Raw genomic sequence first — 12240 nt, 5'->3', positions numbered from 1 at the left:
TAACAATAACGATTGTATTATTAAATAGTTCATACACCTAGACACAGACACCCAACATTCTAGACACAAAACGTGGTCAACAAGCGTTCTTTAGTGTATTAACTATGAGCGCATTCATTCTTTCATAATGTAGCTGTGCCGTTATGGTGCATAGCCGCATGGTTATGGTGCATGGAGCCGTGCATGGGTAGTGCCCACAAAACATTCTTGTAGAGATTTTTCGGTGGTGGTATGTGGCAATACTGTGTAACATTGTGTTTGGTCATCGGTGGTATAATTTTATCTAGTATAGTTTCAAATTGATACATGCACAGCTATTCTAAACAGTTAAAACTTAAGCACGTATCCGTTATTTTCTTTGGTCCAAATTGACATGGAAGCCATTCCATACACAAGGCAGTCATCAGCGGCTATCAGCGGTTATCTACAATAATTGGTAAATTTGTGATACGTCATGTGAAATACGTCTCTTATGCACGGACTCGATTAAATTCGGTCATGTTCATGCTGGCATATCTATGATTGTTCCACTCGAACCTCGAAATGCTCGAAATTTTGTATTGAAACATCAAACAACATAACCTACAATTTTATTAGTCACGTCATTGCAGCATGTAGTAAAACAAATATTATGTTACTACTAACAACAATAAATTGAGGTGGCAGACGTGACATGTGACATAGATTATTTTTTCAAAATAGTAGTCTCCCATCTCAATTTTCAATATGTAATTGATGTACTCTATCTCGCTCTAATAGTTAACACAGCCAAGAGAGGGGGTGTTACGTGATATGTTAGAATAGCCTCGCAGCTCTTGCAAAAATAGTTGAAAAATTTATATCACCATCCATAAGCTCTTATCTAGCATCTAGTATTATTTTTTAGTCCTATTTCTGAGCAAAGGATCCAAAGCAACATTTAGGTTTTTTGGTTTTGTCCTAGTCTTCCTCAAACTGACAAGTGTTCAACAGATAGATGACAAATACTTTATTATATAATGATTTTTTATGCTACGTGTCTGTCAATGTGAATACTATCAAAAAATTTATGACATAAATTACTACGATTGATATCTGTACATATAAATAGATATTTACTAAGCGGAATATGCAGAGAGCGTGAGAACGAGCTTTCCTCAAACTAAAATATGTTTTAAGCATTCATTCATTGAAGGTTGCATGCAATATTATGACAGTGAGTTTCACGCTAACTTAAACTTTATGATTAGTATGTATTATTGCCACATGGTGAACTAATACTAGATTGATCTGTCTCTGAAGCTGGGATCGAATTCCACATTTTGCCAAACTCACTAATTTGCTCGTGAATATGAGTGGTTTATGTCGATTGAATACTGACTATTTGATTACCAAAGTGATTGTCTTACCTATAACATCACTAACTGTTGCATCTGAAGCGACCCGTATGCACTTTGTGGCAACCTTCTGACCAGAATCTTGGAAGTAAAAGCGCATCACTCCGTGGAAGCTCAGATCCTGAAAACATAAAACATTGGAATAAATAAATACATTACTACATCAGCGGATTAGATATAATTCACGTCACTTATTGTGATATGATGTTTTGGGTTGTCACCAATGACCAACCTGCGTATCCGATGTCAATTATTACAAAAATTTAGCACTATATTACTACACTAAGTTATCGGTGGTTCGGTCTATGATAGACTGAAACCGCTGTCAAGATCAATAAGTAATTGAAATAACAAAACTTCTTTTCAATCTTATTATAATCGAGAACTACACATATAAATAACCAGTTCAATTAAACAAGTAAACGTATGCCTTACGAAAAATGGGTCGAAAGTGTTGAGTTTTAAAGATTCACGCTAGGGTGGCCTTAAAACAATAAAACAATAAATTCTTTACTTCAGTCAAATGACACAATATTATAAACATTGTATACAATTTGTCCAGTCTAATTAATTTCACAAATATTCATATTAATGAGAAAATTGTGCAATAGAGGTTAGTCTTTCAAAATAATTTTTCCAGCTCGAGTCCCAAACAATGAAATACTATAAAAAAATTACCATAGAAGAGGAAGGATTAGTTTGAAGATTTTGCAAACGATTCAAGTGGTGTTGTATGATTTCAAGGGAAAATCACAGCTACTCTTATGCCATTGTTCAAAGTCACTCAAGTGTGTAAAGATTGGGAGATTATTGCATTCGGTTGTATAATATGTAATTATCTTTGTGTACCATCATACGTCCCGACTACTTATGCCTAGGAATCTACTACGTATTTATATTCTGTCATTTGATATGATTTGACAGCCGCTGATGAGATTTCAAAATCTTTGACAACCTACTGTGTTACATAATAGTGCCTGTACACGTGGATGAATTTACTATTTACTGGCAACAATATGATGTAAATAAAACTATCGCGACAATAACTGTTTACACATAAAAGTACCGACTGTCTGGCCAATCTCATTCTTCAAACGTAAGCGAATGTGTTTTTTGTCGTTGTGTGGTGGTATTTGCCAGGTTTGGCCAGGTTGTGTACATTGATAAACGTCAAAATGCTCTGCACAGTGTAGGCAGTATTTGATTCGCCAATCTCGTTCTACTTTGCATGCGCATACGTCGCGCAAGTTACAACTATTGTGTGAAAATTCAGAAGCTGCTAAGCTTTTTTGATCCATGCATGCAGTCTTGCAACTTGCATGATAATCCGTGTTTACATTTGCATTTACACTACTAACCAACACCATCTGTAAATTGTAGTCTTAGTTCAATAAAAACAAATACATATGACTAACAATGTTTAATGTGCACTATTTATGGCAGATCTTAACAGCCTACCTCCAACCTTCGCTACTGCGATACATAAAGGTAAAACTCCAACAGATCTCAATTCATTGCCAATCCCCACAAAACCAACACAATCAAATCTAATCCAAATTGCTCTAAATCCAAAATTCCATTTCGGGAATATGAATAGACTAACAAAAGAGTAATCATTGGTTCGCTAAACGCTGTCAAATCCTACCATCCTTCAACCGGTGGTTTTAAAATGGTGTTTTTATTAGGATTGGTTGCGAGTTATTCGTTAAAATGTTTTCCCTAAATAGGGCAAATTGTTAAAGCATGAAATGAGGATAAAAATAAAACTATCTATACACTTAGGGTTCGAATTAAGGCCCTTCCACTCGTAGTGCTATGCCATCGGGGAGCTCAGAAATGATGGAAACTTAAATACCTAATGGGTATGGAGAAGCAGGCCACTGATCTTGAGTGTGGAAGAATACAGAATAAACTTAAACACGTGTCAAGAATACGTCATACGTCGAATACTGACAACTGCTCTCAGTTTATGCATTGACGCTCAATTTAATATTGGTTGTATTGAAGGTTGCAACACACACTATTGCACGTCCATAATAAGTGGTTCATTTTCATAGGGCACTCACACATTCAAAACCCTGCATCGAAATGTAGTGTATTGGAATATAGCCTATTGAAATTCTATTTATTAATCTGTTGTATGTATGCCATATACATATTACTCGCGGTGGGAGAATTACAAACAGTTCATCAATTGAAAAGAAATTTTTAATATTGATGGTGTAAAAAAAATCTCCACAATCTAGATGACTATTATTATGGTTTTTGTTTTGTGTTGTGATGATAACACAATGATATTGATTTAATGGTTTGCCCAATTGTAGAAGTGATGATCACCGATCTCAGGTTCCCACAAACAATTGAATTCAACAGAGCTCTTTTGTTCCCAGGCACAATTTGTCTGATTAAAGTTTATTAGAGGCGTAATGCAATTTGTTCATTGGTCTACTTGCTCGGGCAACTTACTTTTGTCAAAAACGGTTAGTATTGAAGTTCGTAATATCACTTGAATGTGTAAGTAAGACAGGCAACAAAATATACCTGACTGGAATATTGATTTTGAAATAATCTATCCAATTTAGTATATTTAAATTAGAAGAATACATTGTAGTAGTCAATTTACCAAAACTTAAATTACCATATTAACTGCAAACCACAGCATATGAAATTTATTAAAAAATATTTTATTCATTCATTTTTGAAATTATAAAATATATATTATACCTATAAGTTTATATAAATAGTATGTCATAATTTTAATGTAACTTCTTGGTCGTTCCCTCGTGGCTAAGGATCGTGACCACCTTGGAATTTTTAATCTTCTGAGCGACCAAGACCTCATATCCCTCTCAATCCTCTGCTTCTCTCAGGGCAGAGTGAATCGAAATATATAATATGTATTCTTCTTAACACTACAACAGGCTGAGGCCCAATAACAGTAGTGTAATGAAACGTATTGCAGTAGTAGAAGCAAGACAATCACATAAACACCCTGGTTTTGAGAAAACTACATACTTAAATATATTGTGACCTCACCGGGAACCGGAACACCCACATGAGAGCTCAGTGCCTGGATGTCATATTAACAGACATTATTAATAAGAAATGATTGTTAGCCATTCACCCAATCCATTTGCTACTTGCAGTGTATCAAATATTGAAAAAACAATACCATTTTTGTGCCTAACAACGTGATCGAATCTGTGACCCACGGTTTCAGAGACGACCGCTCTACCAACCAAGCCACCGTGGATGAAAATATCGTCACTGTTCTGGCAGAAGACACTAATTCAGAAAAATGAGATATTGAGTTAGTAGCAAAATGTTCCTTATTTCAAACTTTACCGCCTGGAAACCTTCTTAATAAATAAACAGTCTTTATTTTAAAGTCATCCTTTTTACGATTACTTAATAAACTCATATGATAGATTATTATTTCAAACATTTTAACAACTTCAAAGTCAAATGACTCAAAATTAATATTCTCCAGTCAGTGTGTTCTGCCAGAACAGAGACGATATAATAGTAGGTAAGCATGTCAGTAAAACTTAATAAATAAAACGTCTTCTCTTGGTGTTGTCTTCTATCGAAGGTTGGCGTCTATAATGCAGTATATCTCCCTGTCTTGGGCCAATCATATCAGATCATCAACGTCAACATCAACTCACTACATAGCCATGCCAGTATATTCTATTATCTTTTTTCGGTGCATGACATATTATAAATAAAGCCTCATGAAGTCATATATAAAAAAGGAATAAGCTAGAATACACCAATACATCAGACTGAAACTAACATATTATTACATAATAAATATAATATATATGAAAATGTCTACAATAGTTATTTAATAAGAGCGATTTTTTTGTTACTGTTTGTCTCCACATATATGTAATGTATACATGTGTTTTATTTGAGCAATGACACACTTCCATGTAAGCTTTGTATTCTATGGCCTGTTTACCAATGTGTAATTTACATAGTTTGATGGTATCTGAGATAAGAAAAAACAATAAAATTATTGCACAACATGAGGTGTGTTGTGTTATATTAATAGTTCTATCTTGTCATATCTAATTATATTGAGATAACTAATTGGCCCTAGTGAATCAAAGTAAGTATATTAAACAGTTACTTACTTACTTAGTAAATTTTTATATCTCTACAGGTATTCATGATTCTTTTGTTGTATTGGATATAAATTAGGATCAGTATATGTAATTTCGTATTTGTAAAAGTACTAACCAGAAGTTTCTCTGAGACACATTTACGTTTACATATTAATATATGACACACTCGGTGAGCAACATTAATTTGGTGGCGCTGAGTATTTATGGATCAAAGAATCAAAAAAAAGGAAAGACTATGAATAACATCATCGGCTCAATAACACAATGTGGACCATGGTCGCCTCCAGGAAATATCTTCACTCCCCAAGCTCCCTCCACTTACATATGCTCAGGGACGCATTCTTTCTTTGAACACAGTCCAACCACTTCAATTTTGGTATTCCTCCTATCAGGGGCGGCTCTTCTTTTGGGTACCTAGGGGACAGACCCCGGTCCCCTCATCGTCATTCTATAATCAATATTCAATTGATATTCATGTTATACGTTCCTACCATAATACATTGATTTTGTATAAATTAATTAAGTATATATTTTATTTGCACTGTTTACCCATCCCTAATTCTTGTTTCGTGGCGCAACCCTGTTAATGCTTCAGTCTATCTACGTAGCAGGTACGTACAACGATAATGTCGGGTCACAGTTCTGAGAACTTTCCGAGTTCCCTTGTAGCCGGGACCGTCTGGAATGGACCCCGTCAAATCAAAACAAATATTTATGCAAGCAATGCAATTATGAGACTGTGTAGAGCATCAAGCACGTCATATGCACGTTTAGCTGTACATGTATTGGTGCTGGCTAGGGGTCGCCACTAGAAATACCCACTCCTACATAAAAAATGTTAGTACCTAGGTAAAAGTTGACGTACATATTATTATTATTATAATATCTTGTTGGTCGGCGCATATCCTGTCACAAGTTGTTTTAGTTTGCCAGTCAGACGTCAGTGATTAACGGTCATCCATCTATTTAAATAAGTTTTAAATTATAATTGTTAATACATACTCTCTATTAGTATTGTGAAGTTTGATTAAGATTTGATTTTTGAAATTTGTAGATAGTTTTCATCTCACGTTACTAAAATAATTTTGATAAATAATATTACGTAGGTACTATGATGAATGAGGTGGATTATTTATTGAAATATAAGTTCAGTACATTGACATTTGAAGATAAACTAGAAGTGAAACGATTAGGAGCTCACCAACCTAGTGATTTAGTTATTGTGAATGAACTAGTGAAACCAAAAAAAAAATTGACATTTAAATCGGAATGGTTTACTAAAAAAACGTGGTTGACTGCAAGTGTATCCTTAAAAAGACTATTTTGTTTTCCCTGTTTAATTTTTGGTGGTGAAACTGTTTGGGCTCAATCTGGTTATTCAGATTTAAAACATTTATCAGAGAGGCTAACTTCACACGAAACTTCGTCGTCTCACATGAAAAATGCTGTGACATTAAAACTTTTTGGTAAATCAAACATTGTTGAAAAATTAGACAGTGTATATAGGCGTAATATTCAACGCCATAATCAAGAAGTTGACAAAAATAGATATGTACTTTCAAAAATAATTTCTGTGTTAAGACTTTGTGGTTCGTGCGAAATTGGAATCCGTGGCCGCGATGAGACTTCCGAATCCTTGAAGCCGGGAGTGTTTCGCTCAGTGTTCCAGTTACTATGTGAAGATGATGTAATATTAAAAAACTATTACGAAAATTCGCCGTCATTTAAAGGGACTTCAAAAACAATTCAAAATGAGCTTTTGGACTGCATGTACGATTTATATAGAGAACTCCTCAAAGAGGAGATATCTACCACGAATTTTGTTTCAATCCAAGCGGATGAAACAACCGATGTTTCTTGTAAAGCACAGTTGGTTATAATATTAAGGTATATTACTAAACTTGGGACTGTTACTGAACGATTTGTGCAGTATTCTAAACTAGTGGATAAATCGGCCAGTGGCCTGACAGCAGAAATAAAGTCAGTACTGAGTGAATGTGGAATCAATCGCGAGAAATTGATAGCTCAAACTTATGACGGGGCGGCAGTAATGAAAGGAAATTTAAATGGTGTACAGGCACAGATTAAGGTTGATTTCCCATACGCACATTTTGTGCATTGCTACGCTCATCAATTGAACCTTGTAATGCAGCAACTGTGTTCGAAAACACACAAGGAACTAAAAATATTCTTCGGTAATATTTCTGGCTTCTCATCATTTTTCTCAGTGTCCACGAAACGCACCTGTTTATTAGACAATGTTGTGAACCAGAGGATGCCAAGACCTAGCGCAACAAGGTGGAATTTTTCTGGGCGTATGATAAACACTGTTTATGAAAATTTGAATGAGATGCGGGAGTGTTTTTTGAAATTTCAAGAAGATCCAGGGTGGGATGCAGTAACTTTAAGTGAAGCATGTGGACTCTTTAATCTTTTATACGATAGGTTATTCTGCTGTCTTCTTTCATTTTTCGCGCAAGTTATGCCGGAAGTTGACATTTTATTTCAAAAACTTCAAAAAGTTTCCATAGATAATATTTCAGCAAACTTAGCTATAACACACTTTAAAGCAGCCATATTAAAAATAAGAGAGAAAACGGATGAATTGGGAGACCTCTACGCTGATTTAACATGTAAAAGAAATTTTTCCGCTAGTGATTTGAAGCGCGTGATGAAAGAAGCATGCGATGTCATTGTTGTGCATGTCAGCGATAGATTTTCGAATACTGACCATCTTACCGCTGCAAGATTGGTGGATGTGAGATTTTTCAAAGATTTTTCAAAAAAATTTCCCGATAAAGATTTTGATATAGCGGTTAAATATTATCCATTTCTACTTAAAAATAAATTAAGAACAGAATTACAAATTCTGTATGGACATGACGAACTCACTAGTGATGTAAAATCCGCCGCTTTTCTCTTAGCGTCATTGGACGAGAATAATGTAAAAGAGATATTTACTGAAGTCACCAAACTTTTAGAAATTATTATCACGATCCCAATGACGACTTCAGAATCAGAAAGGTGTTTTTCGACGCTGAAACGTATAAAAACATCTTCAAGAAATACAATCGGTGAGGAACGGCTGAATGCGCTTTCCATGTTATCAATAGAAGACGAATTCATCAAGTCCGTTCCTGATTTCAACAACAAAGTGATTGACCGGTTCGCCAAACTAAAAAATAGAAGAGTAGAATTTAATTATAAGACTCTTTCGGACACAGGAGGCATATGAAGATGAAGTAATAGCTACAAAAGGTATGTTTTCTTTGAATTATTTATAGAATCTGAAGCAACAGCTACTATACAAAATAAATCACTTAAGTACACACAATTAATGTTAGAATTCAAAATATTAATAAAAATAGAATATACGTTTTGATTGACATTAATTAGGTATACATATAATATGTATTTCATATGATATTTCACGCCATGTGACCCCACTTACTAAAATATGCTAGAGCCGCCACTGCCTCCTATTATCACCCGGACAAATGAAAAGAAACTTCTTAGGCAGTTGGGTATCTTCAACCCTTAAGACTTTTAGTTGTGAGACGATATATACTCACATACAGTTCAAGTTAGTATCAGACGATCATTCGAGCATGATCCATGTCTGTGGGTGTCGGTATGTTACGTTATATAATATGAAAGCACTTGTTTAGCTAATTTTATTCGAATTAACCTCCTAACCATATACAACAACTTGTTACACACCAACGTTAATTAAATGAAGTTCAAATCGATGTAAAACAAAATGTTAACGTTGAATTACTAAACTCAGATAAGGTTCGACGTTAATAAAACACATCTAATACACGTGCTAGGAGTCTAATTTGAATAACAACATAAGTTGAAGTGCACATCCTTGTTATCTGATCGCCGTTTAACTGTTCATCTTCAAAGTTGGTGCGTGCTAATCATCCATTACAACAACTCACCCGCCTCTTATTTTCACGCAGTTTAACCCCTCTGTCCCCCAACCTTCGTGCCAATACAGTCCACTTAGTCTCTTAATTCATTTAATTAGAATTATAATCCGTTTACACGTGCATGGATTTACTGGTAGCAGTACGTATTGTTGCGACCATAATGACAAAATGCAATCGTAAACACATATTATCGTGCACGTTGCAAGACTGCATGCATAGATCAAAAAAGTTTAGCGGCTTCTGAATTTTCACGCGATAGTGGCAAACCTGCCGGAAAAATACGAACTACTCGCTGTCTCGCTTACAATTGAAGAATAAGATTGGCGAGATTGTCATCACTTTTGAGTGTAAAGAGATATTATCACGATAGTTTAATTTACACACTATTGGTGACAGTAAAAGTAAACTCTTTATTTTTATTCACTCGGCCTATTCTATTGATCTGACTTCTAACTGATGCAAATTGACGAGCTTAGTTAACTTTATCTGATTAAAATGACAATAAAAAGTCATTGACAAGTGTTGAAGGACAATTTATTATTTGTAAAGGTTACTTAAGCAAGACAAATCCTATGAAATGGATCATGACAGACACCAAAATAATGAATTTGCAACGGAAAAATCTGATTAAAATGACTCTCATTATGCGTTAAACTAGAATATTGAAATAGATTATTGCAAATGACTACTGTCTGCAGTCTGTCTGGCAGCTGTATTCTATCGCAATAAAGAATACTAAGCGGATTCTTATTATAAAAGCACTTATTGGCAAAAAAAGGTAAATTACCATTTTCAAAACAATGTATCATCAAAAAGATACAAAAACAGCACAGACTGCCGCATTAAATTTGAATCATGATCTAAGAAAAAACAGTAGACACGAGACACCTACCCTGTAAAATGAGCAATTTTTTGTGTCATTCTGGTCCATATCCCTCGATATGAATCTACATACAGTGCAGGTTACTTTAACTGACTTATAAAGAATAGATGTTAGCCATTTGTTCGACTCATTGGATCAATACTCTGCAGCATAATGGAAATTTAAAACAACAGGCGAATTTGAATTTGATTCCAGCCCATGGTCCGCAGATTTATATGCTGGCATTCAGACTCCTTCTCCAGAGTGGGTGGTAATTATATTGTTGAACAAGAACTTCTCGTCCACGTGTGAAAACTGTGAACTAACAAACTAACAATGCCCTCCAGTCATTTCATTTTACGCTCCCGTGGTGTACGGATTTATCGATTTACATAATTTGAAGCTTTTTTTATAGTAAAAATATGTTTAAAATGATCAGGAGTACTGTTAGAAATATTATTAGTAAACTTTTGGATCATTGCGAAGAAGAAAAAGAGTCACATCTAAAGGGAGAGACGATACATTATTTAAACACACCTCTAGTACGCGTTGCCGCCATGACAGGTACGTCACTGAGAACGCTTCTATATGCGACTACAGCAACTTCCTGTTATCACCGATATCTTGTTGTCGGACAGTAGTAGCATTATGTTAAGATAATATACCCATTAGGTATATCCAAAATGTTTTATTTTTTTTATAACCCAATATACCAGAATTCGTGAACTGCAGTTAATAATCATTCGTATAAGTGTGAACAATCCATAATCGTTCCAATGATTTATGGACTTCATGTGTTTTATGAACCACCATTAAAATCAGGTGGACAAAGCTATCTCCATACAGTGAAGCAGGGTCAACTTTGGCAGAATAGACTAATATTAATGTAATAGGCTATATTGTAATGTTTTCAGAACAGACACAACAAATAATACGTGCGTACACAGAGGATAAGCTCTATAAACTCTGTGTTCAACGGGGCGTAATGTCTTTGCATGCTCACAGGTCATGTTCACAATTGTCACTGAAGACACACAATATCATGTTTTATATGTGCGCCTGTGCCATAAAAGAACCTGTTATTAGTGATGTTTATATTAAGATCACATTAACGGTGAGCAGACGCCATTATAATTCAATCTTGCTAACTAGAACGAATGATTTTTATTTAGATTCATGTTTATCAAAGGAATGATGGAAAATAGAGCAAACTTGATAGCAGATTAATTATTATTGGCTATGATCGTTTCATTTTAGAGATGATTATTTGAAATATTAATTTAGTAAAAACACACGAAGACTTTTCATTATAATGGAAACATTCACTACCTACAAGATTCATTTGACAGAGGTAACCAAATAAATTTTACATGTTTATCCGATAATTATAAATAGTACAAAAACAATAAATTACTATATTCTCGCTCCTAAACGGGGTATATATTGGCCTCCACATAGCGAAAATGGTGTTTAGCAATTTGCTCAATACATTGGGCTCCTGCTCTCGATCAAATACACAAATTAAAAAATGTATGAATATGAATTTACCAAACACATGTCTCAAACCTATGGACGCACTTTGTCAGAGGATTCTATGCCACGACTTCACCGCAACCACAGCAAGTATAGAGTAATTGCATTCATAAAAATCAATAATTACATAAGACATGAACAAATGGTGTGCATTTGTACCTCACTCTACATATGAATACGTGTATTAAATAAGGCTCTAAGTACCAAAAAGTAGTATTGCCTGTAGTTACAAAATACCGAGTCATTGCAGTAAAATTTCATGAAGCAGACCTTTTGAAAAATGTAGTTTTACAGTGTGAAGCAATCACGGCAGCTTCTATAATTTTAGGTATTAAGAACTCGCAAGTGTCAACACACCATCGTCAGCTATTTTATATTGAATGCCGTTGACCACTGCAGTGCTA

At 34.7% G+C, this 12240-nt stretch overlaps 1 protein-coding gene across 4 annotated transcripts in view; it reads right to left on the bottom strand.

Annotated features, from left to right (window-relative positions):
* Positions 1-12240, bottom strand: part of cno (adherens junction formation factor afadin) — a 362819-nt gene that overhangs the window by 241800 nt on the left and 108779 nt on the right. For all 4 annotated transcript variants that reach the window (XM_085952800.1, XM_085952802.1, XM_085952801.1 and 1 more), the window contains exon 3: positions 1389-1497. In XM_085952800.1, the coding sequence (XP_085808926.1) occupies positions 1389-1497 (109 nt within the window). The remainder of the gene's footprint in view (positions 1-1388; positions 1498-12240) is intronic.

Source organism: Rhyacophila brunnea, unplaced genomic scaffold, assembly GCF_057557595.1.
Source record: "Rhyacophila brunnea isolate RB1 unplaced genomic scaffold, BYU_Rbru_1.0 scaffold_3, whole genome shotgun sequence".
Classification (NCBI taxonomy): domain Eukaryota; kingdom Metazoa; phylum Arthropoda; class Insecta; order Trichoptera; family Rhyacophilidae; genus Rhyacophila; species Rhyacophila brunnea.
The sequence above is the reverse complement of the archived record's forward strand: the minus strand, read 5'-3'. Positions and strand labels throughout refer to the sequence as shown.